This window comes from Euprymna scolopes, chromosome 1 (genome assembly GCF_053919585.1).
Source record: "Euprymna scolopes isolate OS-2025 chromosome 1, ASM5391958v1, whole genome shotgun sequence".
Lineage (NCBI taxonomy): Eukaryota > Metazoa > Mollusca > Cephalopoda > Sepiida > Sepiolidae > Euprymna > Euprymna scolopes.
This window is the reverse complement of record NC_136482.1, coordinates 100006309-100027498: the sequence shown is the minus strand read 5'-3', so window position 1 is coordinate 100027498 and position 21190 is coordinate 100006309. Positions and strand designations below refer to the sequence as shown.

The 21190-nt window shown below is 34.7% G+C and overlaps 1 protein-coding gene across 2 annotated transcripts in view; it reads right to left on the bottom strand.

The window, feature by feature from the left end:
• The window catches only part of LOC145259643 (uncharacterized), a 99947-nt gene that overhangs the window by 13236 nt on the left and 65521 nt on the right, over window positions 1-21190 (bottom strand). Inside the window, exons 7-8 of one of the 2 annotated variants that reach the window (XM_080117324.1) lie at window positions 10921-11538; window positions 7534-7678 (exon numbers count right to left, since the gene is read on the bottom strand). In XM_080117324.1, coding sequence (XP_079973450.1) covers window positions 7534-7678; window positions 10921-11538 — 763 coding nt within the window. The remainder of the gene's footprint in view (window positions 1-7533; window positions 7679-10920; window positions 11539-21190) is intronic. The other variant, XR_013864189.1, reaches the window with a different exon arrangement.

The following is a 21190-nucleotide window of genomic DNA, read 5'->3' as shown; positions in this document are numbered from 1 at the left end:
GCCATTGTCGTAAAGTTCAAAGGTGGGGCTAGTTTTTTTTTTTTTTACTTACTAGAATAAGAAGTCTACGAGAATGATTGCGATAAATTAAACTAAATTTTATTAGATTACCTTAAATACTGCATGTTCATTTCCGTAGCTAGAAGTTGCTTGTTCATGTACCATCTCGCCAGTCGATCTAAGGGGTTCTGTTTCTCCAAACTTTATATGTTGCTCCAATTGGGATATTGTCAGCAAATAAAATCCAAATTTAAAGTTCGTATTCTACAAGGTGACTCCTAAAACGCCACTCGTGGAATCAGTAATAAAATACTGCAATCCAACCATATTCAGCACAAATAAACTTAAGTTACTTTCTGGCTTAACCAACAATTTTCAATCATGAATGTTTAACAGTGTTCTATCGCCGTTCAATGATAAGCGCATCTGAATACGACGTGTTAAATTGTGAATAATTTTAATTCACCCTCATCTCTTGGCATTATCATGATTTGCACTGTGATGAGACTCTCTTCAATTCAGAAATAGTCTGTGGATTCTTTTTTTGTTTTTGTTTTAGATATTATGTTTTAGATATTTATCTTTGGGATCTCTCATCTGTGGGGGTCGGAGATTAGCTCCGGTGAATGTGAAGTCCATTCAGAATGTTTCCTCTTCCTCATGACGTCAAAATCTTCCTTCGCCCATTCCAAGTCATTTGAAGCATGATGTGTTGCATGATTTTATTAACACCACTGCTCAGTGGTGTCAATAAAGCTCAGTGTCTGCTCAGTATTGGTCAATGCAGAGGAGCACATCTGGATCATATCAAGTCAGGTCTATACTGAAGTTTATTTGTGCAAAAAATGATGAATTTTATTAAGGATTTCATAGGTGGCATAGGCATAGGGATGAAAATCATGAGGCATTTCGGTGCAACGGACTGGCGGACTGGCGGACTGGCGGACTGGCTGCTGTATTAAACACACACGCACGCATATATATATATATATATATATATATATATATATATATATATATATATATATATATATATTAGAATGACAAAATTTTAAATAGTGAAGAAAGACCATAATCGGATATTAAATCGAATAAAATTCGAATAAAATAAAAGAAAAAGAAATTAAAAAAAAAAAAAAAACGGGGAAAATTACATATTGTAAATATACAATTGGGTGAAATAAATAACCCGATTAAAAGAATCACGAAATATAATAACACCCGAGGAGTTTTTCGTCAGGCCATTTTTCAAGGATAAATGTCTGAAAGAAAGAAAACAACTATTTCTTTTTGTTTTTTGTTTTTGTAGAAATACTAATGCGAAAGAAATAGAAACGAAAACAAAAAAATGAAATGAAATGTGTCTCCCAAAATAGTTCCAACCGTAACCGAAGGTTCTCTGCTTACACAAAGTATTTTACCAAATTGTATATGTACAATATATAATTTCCCCCGTTTTTTTTGTTTTGTTTTTTTTTTTTCAATTTCTCCCTTTTATTTTATTCGTATTTTAGTCGACTTAATATCCGATTATGGTCCATTTCTTCTTCTTCAACACACACACATACACACACACACACACACACACACACACACACACACACACACATATATATATATATATATATATATATATATATATATATATATATATATATATATATAAGACATGAAAGTTGCCTTATGAAAATTTAAACCAAATTGAATTAAAATTGTACACACCCACTTGCACTATTTATGCATCATCAGTGATTTACTTTCTAGAGTCATAAGAAATCTAGAGATTGATTATATATCAAACTTTCTTGTCTCAAGGTTCAACTGGGAGAGATCAGTTCCCAGCTAGTATCCCGGGAGTTTTTTTTTTTATGCATGACTGAAAGACGCAAAACGACATACTTCCAGTGACATTTGTGATTCTATTTTCTAAATTAAGATCTACAACCTTTTCACACACACTAAAATTTAACCGCATTTCTCTATAAAAATATGATCTAATGCAACTATATTCATTGATATAGGTAGCATAGTTTACCTAATAATGTTATTGAAGTCACAAAAAATGATTTGTATCAAAACACTGTCGGTTATACGTAATAATTTTATTCTCCCACCCAGCGGAATCTTCAAACTCCAATGAACATTTAATTTCATTCCAGAAAAAAAAAAAAAGATAAAAGTTCGCATCCGATCTTCAAGTTAGATCATCCTTTTTTACCCTTGGTCTTATCCTGCTACAGTTGAAGAATTCGCAAGTAGGTGTGAGGTCGCCAGAGTTTTCTCCATATTAAATCGCCAACATTATAACACTCACCCACAGCTACACGCACACACACCTTAATGTATATTCATCGATATACGCACGCATACACACAAACTATGCTTTACATCTTGTGCATTAGGCAAAATAAAACTAACAAACCATTTCAGTTAATTATAAAACTTCACATATTTTATAGATGCTTCGATGAAATAGTGATATCGTTTTTCTAGTTATTTTCACGGAAATAAATATAGAGTTCTTGTGGTAAATACATGCGTTTTATATCAAGGCGCGTATACATGACACACACATACATATATACACTACATTCTACGCATAATTGCATCGAAAATATTTTTCTATGAGTTAAAATAAATAATTACCTGTAGCTGATATATTTTTTCCATATAACTCAATATTGCTATGTGATTACATTAAACTCTTTAATCGTAGAAATGAAATTAGTTTGTTTTTCTTCTAATGAGTAGCAACTTATCAAGGATAGGACATTCGAGGATAAGGGTTAATGAGGGAGTTTTTAATTACACTAAACAAAGTGCGTCTTTTCTGGATAAGTTTGAGTTTTTTGTTTGTTTTTCTTCACGCAGGTGACATGCGCTAACACTAATTATTGAAAAGATTCTTTGAACTGCTTTATTAACAAACATATTAACAAAAATACGGCTAGAATCTGAGAACCTACATTGATCCAGTACCTGGATAAACATTTAGTGTTTTTATTCAATGTAAAATGTTTATTCGGTTTGAAAAACATACAGTGTTTAGCGGTATATGTTAAAAAGACAAATGGCGGCGAGCTCGCTGTTGAATACGTTAAGTTTGGGGAAATGAGTTCAGACAAGAAACTATACAAAATATTGTTAGAAACTCATTCAATATATGTTAACGTGGCATAGGCTGACATATATTCGGTGGGTTTCTAACAGGGGTTTGTTTTACTATACACATACTCATTTAGTGTTGTTTTAAAAAGAATAAAATCGATTTTTCACACAATTTTGTTTAATTTTAGATAGAATTTTTGACCACTTTTTCGTACCTCTATGGATTATAAAACAAACCTACGTTAAGTTAGGGAAACTGAGTTCAAAGTAAAAAGTATACAAAATAATGTTAGAGGGTTTGTTTTATAATCCAAATGGGTACGAAAAAGTGGTCAAAAAATAAAATATATAACAAATAAATATTAGCAAAGGATAAATAAATTACTCTTCTATCTGAAAAAGTTTTTAGTGTTTTTATTCATTTTAAAGCACATACACAGTCGATCAGTCGGTATGAACAAGAAAATGGTGGCGAAAACTGACACCCTAAATATTATATTTGAAGTTCTGATAATGCCTTAAACATAAAATTAAACAAAATGGATTTGTTTCACTAAACACATGAATTCGAAAAAGTTGTAAAAATAGTGGTAGCAACCCTAACCCAACAAATGAAGCATTTAGTGGATTTCTACCACCATTTTATTTTATTACTTATCTTGAAGTCATTATTGAGTCTTCAAAGACATCGCAGCCATCTTTTCTTGTTCTTCGGCAGCGTCAACATTATTCGTTCTTCAAACCGATTAAACATTTTACATTAAATAAAAACACTAAAAACTTATCCAGTTAGGTAGAAAATTAAATTTTCTTGCCTTTGATAACATTTAATTGTTATATATTTGTTTTTTAACAACTTTTTCGTACCTCTGTGTGTCCCTTCTATTTTTGTGCTATTATTGAAATTCCCAAGATTCGATCCTCTCACGTCTGATACTTTTTCTTGTTCTGACGTAACACTCGACACTACTTGTTTTTTTAACTAAATGAACCCTTAAAAATAAGTTAAATCACTGAAACCTTAGCTAACTAGGTAGAAAACGAACACTTAGAAAAATTGATTTTATCTTTTTTAAAACAACAGTAAACAAGTAAAAATATTTTTTTAATATTATGGTGTATGCACTCTCTTTTAAAAACAATATCTCCTGCAAGAACGGTCATAAAATGTGTTTTCAATCGATATTTATTCACTAATGGACTAGTTTTCCTTGCTAGCAAAAATGGACGAGTTTTTCGGGTATCGTAATAACAGCCGTAACTAAATAATTGCTTTCCAAAATGAGTTTCTACTTTTTAGGTGATTATGTGTGACTGAACATTCTAAAAAAAAATTGACAGAAATAATAGAAGAAAAAAAAACGGAAAAAAATATTTTAGAATTTGGACTGAGGAATCTGTTTCTTCTATAAATTTAATTTTTTACCACTAATCCAAAGTCTGACTGGAATGATAGTAAAATCACACTCAATCATTTTAAAAAGTTAATATTAACCTCTTCTCCCAGAATACTGCCCTAAAATACTAGAATAGCTCAGAAATTTAAGTCATTTCTTACATTAAATTTATAGGTGAAACTCTAAATTCTAAAAGAATTCATGTTTTTCTTCCTCGAGAATTTTTTCAGGGTGTTCATACATAATCTTACTTTTGCTTGGAGGGATTTGTTGAAGACTTTCATATACTACAACAATATTATTTTTATATAGTAAAATAATCAACTTAACTTATATTTTTACATGGAAATATAAGGTTAAATATGAAACGAATTATAAGAAAAATATTTTAGTAAAATATATTTTCAATTATTTTTTTAAAATATGCATTTTTATTGGCAGATAAATTTTCAGTCTCCATCTATGTCTTTGCGTCTGTCTTATCGGTGAAAAAAATATAAACTTAACTGATAAAATTGCTTCAGTTATAATCATGAATCGTTCATTACTCGATGTGAGTTCATATGCTTTATTATCAGGATATTGAAAATTTGCTTTTATGACAAGTAAACACTACTGACAGACAGGAGATGCCGAAATCAAAGAAACGCTGGCGCCAAAATGTTTCTACCGTAGAAGAGTGAAAAACCTCTAAGTCCACTAATTCATTAGAGTTTTTCTTTAGATTTGTCAATGACCGGAAAAAAGCCAACATTTTCTTTTTTTATTTTTTTGCACAAGTAAACTAAATTTACATCATTTTTTATGTTATTATTATGAATATACATTTTAATATCACTAGGTACTTAAAAACAATAAATGTTCATCATTCTATCTTAAGTGCCAACAATGTAAATTTAAGTTTTAACATGTTTTTTAGGAATCGGTTTTGGTATCGGAAATTAGAATATTTTTTCCGATTCCGATACCGATTCGGATACCCTGAAAAGTTCACATTTTTCCGATTCCTGATTCCGATTAATCGTCCCAACACACACACACACAGACACACACACAAACACACACACACACACACACACACACACACACACACACATATATATATATATATATATATATATATATATATTAGTAAACTATGTAAATATATTTATTGCAATTAAGCTACATAGAGGCATCTGCGTTCATATCTGCACGGAACTCTCAGGCTAAGTGCACATATTTTGGTTACTGATTGTTTTTATATATCTATGTGGTCTTTAGTATAACGAACTAGCCACTCAGATTCGTTGTTTCAGACGTTTTCATAAGTCAATGGTCAAGTTTTTTTCAAAACAAAAGCCTTTACTTAACATCTTTTTTTATTATTTTGTTTCGACGTGGCATACCCCTTTTATGAATGTGTCAAGTTAACTAGTGGTATCATTTTAGCATATACGTGATTGGAATATGTTATTCGTTTCTAATTTAGATGTTGATTTAGATCTTCTATTTATATATTCTACTTCATTTATTTATCATATATATAGTTATATTAAAGTTTATTATAAAAGAAAAAATAGAAAGGCCAATATTTCAGCGTACGATAAAATAAACACACACATACGTATATATATATATATACCAAGTTGAAAGTGTTCATGAATTAAAGTTTATTAAGAGTGATCAATAAAAGAAAGAGAAAAATCTAATATTTTTTTTATTTATATAGACAAATATTACATAGTTGCTACACTGAACATACTAATGTTTCGGACAATTAATTGTTATATGTATACGAGAGGGCGTTCCGAAAGTAATGCCGCCTATTTTTATATTCCACCCGAATGGATCAGAGAGAATTGAAAACTGGAGTGTTATGATGACTGAACGTATACATTCATAACATGAAAGTTTCATCTCTCTGTTGTGGATATTGACAGTGTGAGACTCTAAGAAAACAGCCCCTATCATTGACGAGAGTCAGAAGCAGAGATGCGTCGTTGATATTCCGGCAAAAGTGCATTGAAAATAGTGGTAACAATGTAGAAAATTAAATTCTGGACCAGAAAAGGTCGTTCGTTTTAATTGTACCGCTCGTGCTTTCGTAGCTCTTCAACATTTTGAGTTTAAAAAGTAGGCTTTATTTTTGGAACGACCCTTGTATGTGTTCCTGTGCACGCTCGTGTGTGTGTGCATGTGGATTTGAAATTACTCATTTAAGGCATGTTTCCGTAATAATAGATTTGGTTTTTAGTAGATGTTTAAACAGATTTCGAAACGTGTGTTAACCAGTTTTATATTAAGTCTTTTACCTGAAAATTGATTTAAATGTTCCATACATACACATGATTATATATATATATATATATATATATATATATATATATATATATATATATAAACTCTGATTAGTTTTACCTACAGATATAAGTGCTACATGTTTACACAATCATCACTGCAGGAGGTGATAATTACTAACAATTGAAGTATTCGAACCCAGTCATAAAATCACCTTTGACACTAGCTCGGTATTCAACCCGTAGGCCAGTAATAATTGTCACGAGAAAGAAAAGAGAATTAAGTTTTATATATAATGTTAGAGGGAGAGGATGAATACAGAGTACTAGTCAGATAGTATTTGACAACAGACGCCGGGACATTGCGTTACTCTAAAAATGACAGCTTATTATAACTATCTTAAAGAGATACAATGCTTTTTGAAAGAGGCATATAATAATATTTCCATAGATAAATATTGATTATTTTTACATACAGACACTATTCTTCATGCTTACGCACTCGTATGTATATGTGTATATATGTATGTATATACGTATATATGTGTATATATGTATGTATATACGTATATATGTGTGCATATATATGCATGTATATCTATGCTTATCGTATTCTCCAGGGTTTTAATGGTGCTTTTACTGACAAGATATAAGTTATTTGTCTAAATGTTATGAATTCAGTTCCACGTCTGTTAGTATCAATTAACGGTTTTACTGTGCAGCTTTTGCGGTGTCTGTCTGTCACTTACTTGAAACATTTGTTTTGGGAAGAAGCCAACTCGATCAATTTTTTCAGGTTTTTTCGGGGGGCAGTTAACACGGTCTTACAAAAAGTAACATTCGATTTTCTCAGATCCAGAATGATGGTTATGTTTTTTGACTGGGCCTGAGTCGCTGTAATATACGGAAGAGCCAGTCATTAATAGGTGCGAGTTGATTTTTTTGGCAAACCTTAATTTTTTAATTTTTTTTTCAAAGGTTTATGGTGTTTCTTTACAATCACACCGCCATGAGAAAAAAATGCTCCGTTTTATTTACTTTTAAAGTAGACTTGTTTTTAAAGGTGAGCAATCCAAACTCTTATATTTTGTCCGCAGAAAAGTAATTTCCGTGTTTTTATTTATTTATTTATAATGTTACTTATGACATGATACTATTATGAGTAACGTCATATTACCTGTAATAAACTACAATAGCACAAAACGTTCACTATTCTGTTTTTATTCGGATGCAAGCAAAATGACGATACTCGTAATATTACGTGTCTTGGCATAACACTTAGCCTGAAGAATAAGAACCCAGTGATTTGATGCAGACACTGTCAAACAAAAATACAATCGTCGCTAAATAAGCAATAAAATGACTGGAAGCCACGTCTCACAAGGGGCGTGGCTACATTAAGTGTGTAGACGAAATCTCGGAATGGGCGTTGGAGTTGTAGATGTGTGGGTGTCCAAATATGTCATATTAACTGCCCCAAGGAGATTAAGAGAAAACACAGCTGGCTAGCATATTTGAGAGATCAATTTTCGTCAACTGTGTCATCACACACACACACACACACACATACACACACTCTATGCCTGATTTGTCCATCAAGACTCAGTCATCGATGTCCAACAGTCTTGTTTTATCTCTGTTCATTGATATGCTCCAAATGTTCACCTGTTACTTTTGGGTGCGATGGCCCACTTCAGTTCCAGTATGGTTTTGATAGGAATTATCTTTGCGATCACTTCACGGATAAATCATTGGGTATCACACTTTCTATTGATGAGACGATCACAAAAGTGCCCCGCATATGATTGTACGTCGATAAAACAAAGACCCTTATAAATCCATGGATGACAATTGGCAGATTAGTCAAGTAAAAACTGAAGTTTTGTTGTTGGTTAGACAACAGAAAGTGTCGTAAATTTTATTAACAATTCTGAAAATGGCATCTTTTGATAGAGTAATCCTTTATGATAAGTAACATTTTTATAGCTACATGTGTACATGTTAAGATGCTTATCTGCCCCTAAAATTTCCATCTATTGACAAAAAATTGATAAATGACACTTTTTCAAATGAACCTCCACTGGAAGAGTATAGGGAGTATTAGGACCATAGAGAGTAATTGCCACTCAAATTTAGGATGATCGTTTCCAGTGAGAAATTATAGGGTAAGCAGCGTTTGCGATGACATAAATTCGTTTGAAATAGCTATCTAAAGAAATTGAGATTACTGAAAATCTTAGGAGACTTGTCACTCAGATTCCAGGGAACGCAACCGGTAATTATAAGTGAGCAACCACTGATTATAGCCTGCGTGAGAACTCCTAGTGAGTAACAATAATAACTAAAAAAAAGTAATAATAATAAGTATAACAACCACTAATGAAAATAATACGTAACGCATAGCACAAATAACAAAGGGACTGGTTGATATCACTAAAAGAAATGGCAAAGTAAACAATACAAAAAGTAATAAAACGGGAAGCAAAAAAAAAAACGAAAATTGAAAGATTGGGGGCGTAGTAATGGACAATTTATAAGACAGACCAAAGAAATTGCGCACGGGAAAACATCGATATGACCACAGAAAGGACGCTTGAACATAGAACTTGAATCTGCTGAGAGTCGCATAAAAATAACACAGGAAGAACAAACTACATAAAATATCAAGGAAGATAAAACCTATGAAAATAGCAAACAGAGTGTGTGCAAAGAGACGAAACAATAACTCATTTTATAAATGAATGCAGAAAGTTGGATCAAACGAAATACAGAAAAATCATTATTTGGTTGAGTAAGTAGTCCACTTGGAACTATGGAAACGACTACATTTGGAATATATGGACAAATGGTCTAAGCAAAATCTGAGCCTAGTGTTGGAAAACGAAATGAATAATAATAAAAAAAAAAACTTAGACGTTGAAATACGGACAAACACATGCAGGCACGAAGACTAGATGTGATAATTTTTCACAAGAAGAGAAAACAGGCAAAATAGACGGTCGTATCAACCGATCGCAGGTTGTAGCCGGAGAGAGCAGAAAAGAACTAAATAAATACATGGAAGATGAACACTTGAAGATAAAACTATTGCAATAGCAATAATTGTATCAGCATTAGTACAACCCCGTATAAAAGAGCATCAGAAACGGAAACAAAAAATAAATAGCAGAAATTAAAATCGGGCGGGGGGGGCACTGACATCATACGGACCCCGATAGAAACCAGCCAATATAACCATGTGACTAACCTACCAAATTAAGTAAAGGGGTTTGGAACAAAACTCAATTAGAAACAGGGGCGGGCAAATGAGAATGATTTTAAGCAAGTGTGGGATACTTGGTTAAAGTCTGAGGGAATATTCGAAAAATAGTGGAACTCCACCCCTAAAATTGCAGTTGTCCCAACATTGAGTTCTCTAGCAGCAGGTGGGTGTGGTGGATCTGAGAGGATAGAAACATTGAGCGATGGCATCATTTACACCTCTACTTGAAGGGTACAGAGAGTACTGGAATTCTGAGGAGGCGTATTGTCACTCAGATCCCAAAGAAATGTCAACGATCTTTTTCAGTGATTAATCACTGATAACGACTGGTGCGAGAATACTAACTTAGCTACAATAATAATCAAATGGAAGCATTAGAAAAATGGGAAGACTTGCTGTATGCAGAGATGGCTTTTTTTTACTAACGAGACACTGCTTATCGAAGCCCAAAGGCCACTTAAGGATAAGGATTAAAGGTTTGTGACAGATAGACGGTGGAAAAAATCACCTTGAGGATTGCAAACCATGATTGGGTCTGGGAAAATTTTGATTACTTAGGGGTACAACAACAAGAATTTGGTAAGATTGGGCTTAAAAATGACTCATTCTGTGCTTAGATGGGAAGCAGTTTTGTGGTATTGTGTTCCACAGATGGCCAGTTCTTGGAGAGAAACTTTGCTCATGGACATTATGTTTAGCTCCAGATGCACAAAAGAAGAAAGGAATTTTTATAGTGGTTGTAGCTAGATCAGATTTTGCTATGAATGTTTTACAGGGGGTAGAGATTAGAACTGTTGATCATCTAGTTACTTACTTACCTAGCGTTAATAGATAATTTTCAAGCAAGCAAAGAATCAAATGAAGATTCGCATACCTCCATTGCCATTTTTATCGTCATCATTTTGACGTAAGGTGTTGAAGTCTGCCCATTCGTATCCCAAAGCGTCGTTGCCAAATGAGGGGTTTTCGTCGAATCTTAAATTGTCAAAGAATGGGTGATCCATCGGATTTTCTGGCTGATATTGTGGCTGATATTGTGGCTGATATCGTGGCGGATTTTCTGGCTGATATTGTGGCTGATATTGCGGCTGATATTGTGGCGGAATTTGTGGAGGAATTTGTGGAGGAATTTGTGGAGGCATTTGCGGTCCCATTGGTGACAAAAACGGCAACTGGGGTGCTTCATTCGGAAATGGTGAAAATTGTGGCAAATTAGGGCCGGACATAGGCATGCAATTGAAACCGGAACACGGTGGTGGGTACATGGGCGGCGGATAAACGGGTGGAGGATAAAATGGTGGATGCGGTGGTTGCGGTGGTGGTGGTGGTTGTGGGTACATTGGTATTGGATCAATAGGAGGGTTGTCGAAATCAGGTTTCCCGGAGTTAAAATTGCCACCATTCTGTGAATCACTTCCGAAATTTGTGGGATTATTTAGCCCGCCCCAAGGATTCATTGGAGGGTGCCAATGTTCCGACGGAGATCCAGAATCTGAAATTATATAAAATCAAAAACGAAAAAAAAATATTTGAATGCCATGGATTGTTATTTAATATTACACGTGAATATTATTTAGAAGCGGGATCTAGTTATAAGTGTTAGTTAAAATAAGACGCGAAAAGATAGGTGAATGGCTTTTGATTTAGTGACAAAAAGAAAAACGAAAAAATATGGTTTGGTTTGGTTTGGTTTGGGTTGGGTTTAATGGCCCAACAATCACCGTAGAGTCATTTTGGGCCCAAACACTATTTCTGATTGTATTCGTTTTAGTTAAAGTTTAATTTTTGGTTCTTTGGTAAAGTTTATTCCTTGACGCTTTGGAGATATTGTAGTATTTTTGCTTTGTATTGCCTGCTGAAGTAGTTATACATTTTTTTTCAGATTTTATTGAATAATTTTATTTCTTTAAGTTATGCGATTAATTGGTCTATCTTCTTGTGGTTAAATATGTTTTTACATTAAAGTACTTTTTCCGTATAGATGTAAATTCGGCGTAATATATCATAAAGTATTTACAGTGTATGGTGCGTGGTAAGCTATGCATGATGGAGGTTCCTCTCTTTCAAGTAAGAATCGGTGGATTATTTTAGAGTGCAAAATATGGAGTCGAGCGAGAACTTCCTCTTTCAAGATTCTTTGTATTCTTTGTACCTATTCTCCTACAGTCTTATTGCTAACAGTTTATTTGGATTACAGGTGCCCCAATGCATTTTCCATTTGTATTGGATATATGATTGTATTTTTACTTTTAGATAAATGGAATCTTGTATGTTTGGTCAATAGGTTCTTTATGAGTATTTTTGGCGGCTGTATCAGCCTTATTATTTTCTTTGATCCCCGTGTTACTTGGAATCTAGCAGAAGACTGTATCTTTTATTTCTGACAATACTGTTAGTCTGCACAATAATTTTATGATCAATGGGTTGGCCAATTTTTATTTTTTTATTTTGTAGGGTTGTCAATACTGATGAAGACTCTGAAAAGATCAGGATTTTTTCCATTTCGCTTTGGGAGATGATATTAATTACCAAATGTATGGCATTTAATTTTGCACTGAACATAGATGCTTCTTTGGGAAAGTGTTTTTAGGTGACTTGATTTTTATAAATGGCTACACATTCTGTTGTATCCTTATCCTTAAATCCATCTGTGAATATGATGTTATACTTGGGATAGGAGTGTAATATTTTATTTGAATCTTCCTTAAATATGTATGGGTGTGTAAAGCTTTTGTTGAGATTCCATAGATTCAGTTCCACCTAGAGTTGTTTTATTTCCCAAAGTATCATATTTGGTTCAATGATATCATGTATGTTTCTGAGAAGAATGTTAGTTTCTTTAATTATGCTTTCCATAATGTCCAAAAGGTCTTATTGTATTTTTCCTTTTGGAATAATTCTTTATACTTTGGTTCAAATGTAATTTTGCGAGCTAGATTTAGTGGGCATGATTTAAGTTTTGTATAGTATTGTAACGCCAATTTTTGCCTTCGTGGAGCTAAAGATGTTTTTTGTTTTTTTTACATAGACGTCACCACTTATCAAGGCCGATAGGCCACTCAAGGATAAGGGTTAAAGAGTATAGAGTAGTCAAAAGGACAATATAGTAATCGATAGTAATGGAAGTTCGGAAAATTTGTTAACTTAAGTGGAACGGCTCATCAGAAACTTGTTCACGTTGGACTTGAAGACAACCATATTATAGAAAGCTGGAAAGCAGGAAAACGGAAGACAATTCCACAGGCGTGCAGTTCTAAGAAAGAAGCTTTGATCATGGAATCTATGTTTAGGTTTAGGTACAGATAAAGAGTGGGGAAAATTATTGGTAATGTTTTCAGCTAGTCTAGTGTTTCTTGTGAAAGTTTGGCGAGGGGGGACCATAGATTGAAACTCAGCTGAACACTTTCCATGAAAATAACGATAAAGCAGAGACAAACTCGCAACATCTCTTTTGTGAGATAGAGGTTGCAGCGAAGAGAATGGGACATCTCCCACTAGGCCACGAAGTCTATTTTGAACCCTATCAAGGCAGGACAAGTCTTTTCTAGCAGCTCCTGTCCATATGTGGCAACAGTATTCCATCCTTGGACGTACCTGGCTCTTATATAGATAGTGAATTGCATCAGCAGTGAGATATCTACTGGATCGATAGAAAGAACCCACCATTTTTCCAGCGGTCTTGGCAACAGATTTGATGTACGTATTCTATTTAAGATCAGGAGTAAAGGTCAAGCCCAGAAGCCTGTCAAAACTTGAGGCCTCCCCAAGACGAGAGCCATTCATTTTGATTGATGCCAGATGGGGATCAGAACGTTGATGATGTAAAGATAGAAGCTTGGTTTTAGATGCATTAAAAGCAACCAGCCACTCCTTTCCCCATTGTACAACGTGATCAAGATCAGAGGAGAGAGAATCGGAGAGAACTTGGTCGTTTACTGTCTTAGATGTGCTACCATAGATGGTAGTGTCATCAGCAAAAATGTCTATGAATGATGTAAGGATGTGATTTGGAAGATCATTAATGTAGATCAGGAAAAGAGTTGGGCCCAGGATGGACCCTAAGGGACTCCAGCATTTATACTGTGAGCTTCTGATTTTTGCCCATCAACTACTACTCTTATGAACCTATCAGAAAGAAATGATTTAATAATTGAGAAGACATTTACAGCAATATCATAGCTGGAGATCTTGTGAAGTAAACCTTTATGCCATACCCTATCAAAGGCCTTTGATATGCCAAGAGCAATTGCCCTAGAAAGGTTGCCTCTGTCGAGAGATTCGCTAATTCTATGAGATATAACTGTAAGCACATCTGCTGTAGATCTAGCAGAACGGAAACCATATTATGTGTCACTAAGAAGGTTATTTTTGCTGAGATGGTTGATTACTTCTCTATTTAACACAAATTCCAGCAACTTACTCATGACGCACAGGAGACTTATTGGCCTGTACTGAGAGGGGGATGAACGATCACCTGAATTCTTAAATACAGGGCATACTGATGAGATTTTCCAGGGTGATGGGAAGCAATTCTCCTTAAGACAACGTTTAAACAGTTTTGTAAGTATGGGTGCTAGTTCTGGTTGAAGTTTTTTGAGTACTATAATTGGAATATCGTCAGGGCCGGTTGCTTTACTGGAATCAAGGTTTTTGATTAGCTTGGCAACATCACATACAGATATTTGTGTATCACATAGTGTGTTTTCTGATACAGGAGGAAATATTGGGGGTTGGCGACCTTGGTCGCAAAGGGTAGAATTGGCTGCAAAGTTCTTGGCAAAGAGTTTGGCTTTGTCTGATGCTGACGAGATTAACTCAGGTCCATTGATGATAGTTGGGATGGAGCACACGCTTCTGTGCAATTTGCCAAAACTGGTGGGAACCAAGCCGCTGCTCAGCTACTTTGGACTTGACGGACTGAGCATACAACTCTCTTGCATTCTTTATTACTTTCTTACAATGGTTGCTGGCAGTCCTGAAAGCGGCTTTATTTTCCATACATCTATTACGTTGGAAGCAGTGGAAAAAGTGATTTCTGTGCGCAATAGCAGCAGCACATTCTGGAGAAAACCATGGCTGGCTGTTAGGTTTTTGCTGGAACTTTTTCGAGGGTATGAAATTGTCTATACCTACAATTAACCATTCTGTCAGGTCTGATACTATAGACGACACATCCTTTTAAACATGGAATGCAGAGGAAGATCCGATATAAATGTACGGAAACTATCCCAGTCAGCCATAGTGTATCGATATACTGTACGATGGAGAGGTACGTCTGAGGACTTATTACATTTCATTTTTATCTTAATTGATACAACTGAGTGGTCGGAATATCCAAGAGGAGACAGAACGGAAACTTAACATAGTTCAGGGCAAGTTGTGAGAAAAAGGTCTAGGAGACTTGCATACTGGCCGTCATTGTCGGGCACACGGGTGGGTTCGTGAACAATCTGAGTGAGGTCATAAGCAATGAAGAAATCATGACAGAATCTCCCCTCATCATCGGTCTTGTTTGAGTGGGTCAACCATTCCACATTGTGAACATTGAAGTCTCCACATACGTGAATGTTAGCTGAAGGATATGCTGATAGAACTTGGTCAATTTTCTCAGATATGCTTTTAAAGATAGTAACTCCGCTGTTGTGGGGGCGATAGAGAGTAAATATAAATGCCGTAGTGTGAGCTAGTGCTACTCGGAAGCACATATAGGGTAAGTTAGGATCTTCTCTGGAGATGTCCCTACCACATGGAAAGCCATCTTTTATATAGGCACATATTCCATGCCCATGGCGATTTTGGGGGTCAGATTTGGAAGTTAGGTTAGAGTATCCTTTAATTACGAACTCATTTAGGGAAATAGTCTGTCCAATTCCAGTTTCGCTTAAAAATAAAAGGTCTGGTTTAGTCTCTTGTAATTGGGCTTCAACCTCTGGAAGGTTAGAACGTAGACCCCTGATGTTGGAGAAGGAGACATGGTAGTGGGGGTCTACGTTGGAAGTTTCAGATCCGGGTTTAATCGTGTATTTTTTATTGAAACTTGTCATGATGGAATTTTGGAGTTTGTGGACTAGGTCGTCAGATTTGCTTAGAGCAGGACAGAGAAGGGAAACAAAGAGAGAAAAGTAACGAAGAATTTTTTTTTGTAGCACATGATAAGATACAGCCGTAACAATTATCCACTAGTATGGCATCGAGAGTTAGTTGGAAAGGTGGCAAACGATAATCGGAAACCTTGGTGGTGCATGCTTTCATATTTTCTTTTGTTGCATATTTTTTTATATGATTTACGAATTGATTCATAGATAAAGCAGTCATAATCTAGAGCGTATTAAGGTTCTATGTAATTTCAGTAATGTAACTTTGCCGCAGTTAGTGTGTGCCACCGTTCTCATTAATTGGATTTCTTTGTTGTATTTTACTCTTAAGTGCTTTATATGGCGACTGTGAGTTTAGAATTGAATAGAATCCAGAGGAATTGATGTTGCTGTACTACATGAATTTCTCTGCCACTCAGTTTTAAAGTTGGGCCACAGTACATTTTACATAAGTAACAGAAATATATACACCTAGTTTTAGTTCGAGATACTTTAAATCCGTTTTCGATTTTCCACTAATTTTTTTCCACTAATTTTGTTAGGTTGTTCGATTATTCTAATGCTTTTGGAAGAGTAACAAATTAAAAAATCATCTACATATAAAAATTCGTCATGATCTGCTTTGAGTGACTCTGCTATGCCATTGATTTTTATATTAAAGAGTATTACTGATAATATGCTTCCTTGTGGGGCATCCATTTTTGTGAATTTTCGTTTCTGAGTACTATCCTTGTTTTGAAATTCCTTTCTGTTAGGAAGTTATTCATGAATTGCGATAATCTTCCTTTAAGGCATAAAGATTTTAGATCTTTCATTATAACATATTTCCACGCTGTGTTGTAAAGCTTCTCAATGTCAAAATAAATGACAGCTAGATGGGGGGGGGCAAAAACATATCGAATAAAAGTTTCCAGTCAGACTATTTGGTCGATTGCACATCTGTTTTTCCTAAATCCAGATTAGATGTTTGTAATTAATTTGTTCTTTTTCCAAGTACTTTTTAATCTATAGTTTAGCATTTTTCCAGGATTTTACAGGTGCAACTTGTAAGAGCAATAGGCCTATAGTTTGTTGGATCTGAATAGTTTTAGGTTTTTACTGTGATAATTATGATAGCCTGTCTCGATAGTATGGGTATTTTTCTTGCTGTCCATTAAGTTCACAAGAAGGTTCCTTGTGGAATTTTTAATTTTGATTTCAAATGATGTATTTTCAAATAGGTTTTCGTTATAACCTTTATTTTATATCATCTTAAAAGGCGTTTTTCGCTCTATCCAATCATTTAAATTAGAATCGTTTTAAAGCAATTATGTCTTCTTTTCAGAATGTTGAATACAAGATGGAAAATAGCAAATTCGCATAATTTTCTTGTTTCAATTCAAGCTAGGCTGAAAACTTGCTGAAACAGCTCGCGATATCAAAGAAGCGTTTAGCCCAGGAACCACTACTGAACGCACAGCACAATGGTGGTTTAAGAAATTTCTTGGTGGCGACGATGGTGAGCGTAATGGTCGACCCTCGGATGTTTACAACGATAAATTAAAAGCCTTAATCGAAGTCCATCCATGTACAACTATTCAAGAACTTGCTTCTGAATTAGGCGTAACATATACGACGATTTTCAACCGCTTGAGAGAGATTGGAAAGACAAAAATTTGATAAATGGATGCCTTACAAATTAAACGACAACCAAAAGAATTGTCATCTTTCTTTTCTTTCACGCAACAAAACGACCCATTTCTCGACCGAATTGTGGCATGTAATGAAAAACTCAACTCAGTGGTTAGATGCCGACGGAGCTCGACGACACTTCCTGGAGCCAGAGTCACGCCAAAAGAAGGTCATGCTGACTGTTTGGGTGTCTGCGCCTGGTCTCATCCCTTATAGTTTTTTTTAATGCAAGCGAAACCATTACGGCGGAGAAATACTGTCAACAAATTAATGAAATATATCAAAAACTTTGACAACAACACCCAGCATTAGGCAGCAGAAAGGCCCAATGAAGTGTGGTTTTATAGTGAAATGTATGTAGGAATCGCTAAGTATGATCAGTTATACAGTACGATTTAGGAGATATGGGGAATAGTTTATTGGTTTGTTTAAAGCCATTTGCTGCTAGAATTTTTATAATATAAAATAAGATCAGAAAAATTCCTGCAAGACCCTAGTTCAGAAAATGTGGCTCCAGTAAGCATTTTTAAGTTCAAAAACACTCGTCATTTTCTTCGAAGATATACTAGCCTTCTGATAAAAGAACCAAGAAAAAATCTCACAAAAGAAGGACAATATACATAGACTCATTTAAGGAATAGCCAACAATGTGAAAAGGCTTGTTGTTACTTGCTGTCCATTGAAAACAACATGTTACACCTGTGCAAGAATTTATCACGAACTATGAACGTAAATCTCGCTCCCTTATTTGATAAAGAATTGGTGAAAGAGAAGAATTCTTCTTTCTATGGTCGCTTGCTATTCCCACTTACTTGTCTCCTCCCCACGAGGAAAAAGTTAGACACAAGATCGCTTTTTTATGTGGGAGATATCCAACCCTAAAAAAGGGGCAACCTTGAGTGGAATAAAAATAAAAATTTCCTCAATCTAGAAGAAATTCTACTTCACTGACCGAGGACAGAATTGAATAGGTGTAGCATCAGAACAGATACGATACTTTGTTCTTTTTCGTTCAATGTGATCTTTTGTTTAACATGAATGTTGTCTGAAGGTTTTGCAATCCTCTTGTAGTATTCATCATCATTCAACTGTCAATCTGTCCATTTAATTAACTCTTATCCTTGAATGTTTCTTAGTCTTGATAAGTGGTGATGCATTAGTACCAAAAGAATCATGCGGATATGTGTGTGTGCGCGTATTGTCCACAATAACTGAACTGCACTTTTGTTCTCCAGCTTAAACATCACGTTACAATTTATTTTTATCCTTATTTTGTTTCGTTTCTATAATTGCTTACTTTTAAGTGGCCCTGTCGGTAGGGCATTAGAATACGCCGACTACCCCCCTGCAGAGGATAAAAGTCCCTCAATGGGGGTCCTGGATATGACCTTAAACTCTATCCAGTGGTGAGGCCCCAGCTTGTGGGCTTTAGGGAGTGTGGAGCCACCCTTTAATTACCATTGCTCCCAGGTCCACTCTGACCCGGAGTGGTAGTACCTGTTAGGGTCCCAACTATGGGTTAAATAGAAATCGACGTGAAAACAACAAATATATTCTATTAAAAATATTTTTCTTCAAAATCTTTGGATTCGGCATTAAATAACCCGAAAAGGGTTGATATGCCGTAAAAAAAACAACCAACCAACCTTACTTTTAAAATTACTACTCTATATATTGTGTTTTCAAATTATAAGTAAAATCCAGTACCCGTTCCATCAAAAGGGCCGGAGAGATGTTACAATTTCGAAAATATCAATTATATATTAAAAGACATTACCTGTTTCTTCTTGGGTCAAGGTGGGGAGTAATTCTTGAATAAATTACCCTATAGATTTTTTTGTTCTTTTTAGAATTACATATTATCGATTAAGATAACTCTTCAATAAGTTATCTCCCATTACACCAGTCAAAAGAACATACAAATCTTTAGATTTTTAGCATATTATATCGATAACTAGACTTTTAGCCCAACCACTAATAAATGCTTTATGCCAAACTTCTAGAGTAAATGTATTGTGGTAACGAATCCCTATTAATTCCTATCCGTGTATAAAACGGATGTCATAATAGGTAGTTCACTTCACCTTGTAACTATGGTCCATGCAAAATTTTAACCAGCTGGATCCAGTAATTTCTGAGAAAAGGTAGAATGGACAGATAGACAAACAAACTCAGAAAAATATAATCTAAATAAATAAAACCTTATACTTAATATATATTCATTGGGAAACTTATACTTAATATATATTTCATTGAGAAACTTAATTGCATTCACTAAAGCGACGGATAGCTTGTGTGTATCAATTTCTTTCACAATAGATTTTATTCTCCAATGGGCACCATCTTAACTGGATAGCAGTAATGGGGAGGTGCCGGTAAACGGCGCTCATCAAATCAAATAGCAACAATATTTTTTCATCGGATTTTTTCGATTATCGGTTTTCGATACTGATTGTATTATTCGATACTTATTATATTATCCCGACACAAGACCTATATAAGAACACTCCCAGATACATAAAGTACATGTTTTTGTGAAATTTCATAAAAACCGATCCAGCTGTTTCGAAGTCCATAGGGAACTCACTCACAGACCCACGTGCACAGACAAACAGACACACACACAGACTCACACAGACCAAGTAACTTTTATATATCAGCATTATTTGATTAACTAAATGCAAATTCAATAGTGTAAAGTACTAACTCTAATTGATTTCCATTTTTTCTTAAGCAAACTATTGAACACTTTATTAGTTGAAAAACATTTTGTGTCTCTGCGAAAATTGATTTAAATTTGACTATCAAAATTACGTATTGTTCGGATTATTGTTCTCGTCGTTGATGTTATTCTAATAACGTTTCGGCCGATGTAACCTACGACTTTCTTTTCTTACTAAACTCAGGAATCTATGCGAGATTTTGAACAAAATACTTTATTCAATCCACGGGAGTAGCATTCTGTCGTTCTGTTAGCAATCACCAAGTAGAAGTCTTGCGCACCTAAGACGTAACGGGTAAAATACTAAGAAAAATTCAGTTTTAAGCGAATCTCTTCTGGAGATTGAAGATTTAATCCTCATTGCGGGGGAGACACAAAATACGATTGTAAATTAGTTAGGATTCTACCAGATCAAGGCTAGCGGAAAGAGGAATAAATTCAATTGCAATTTTGTCCAGATTTCCGAGTTCGCCAAAACACATCTGAATAAAGTTACATTGGCCAGAACGCTGTGAGAATAACATCCAATAATTCAAATAATATAAATTATCAATCCTCATCTCAAAAATTCAAAAGCATAACATCAAATTCATATTTAAAAAGAGAAAAGTACTGAGTAGATACAGCTAGTAAGTACAATTATTCAGTCCCTTAAT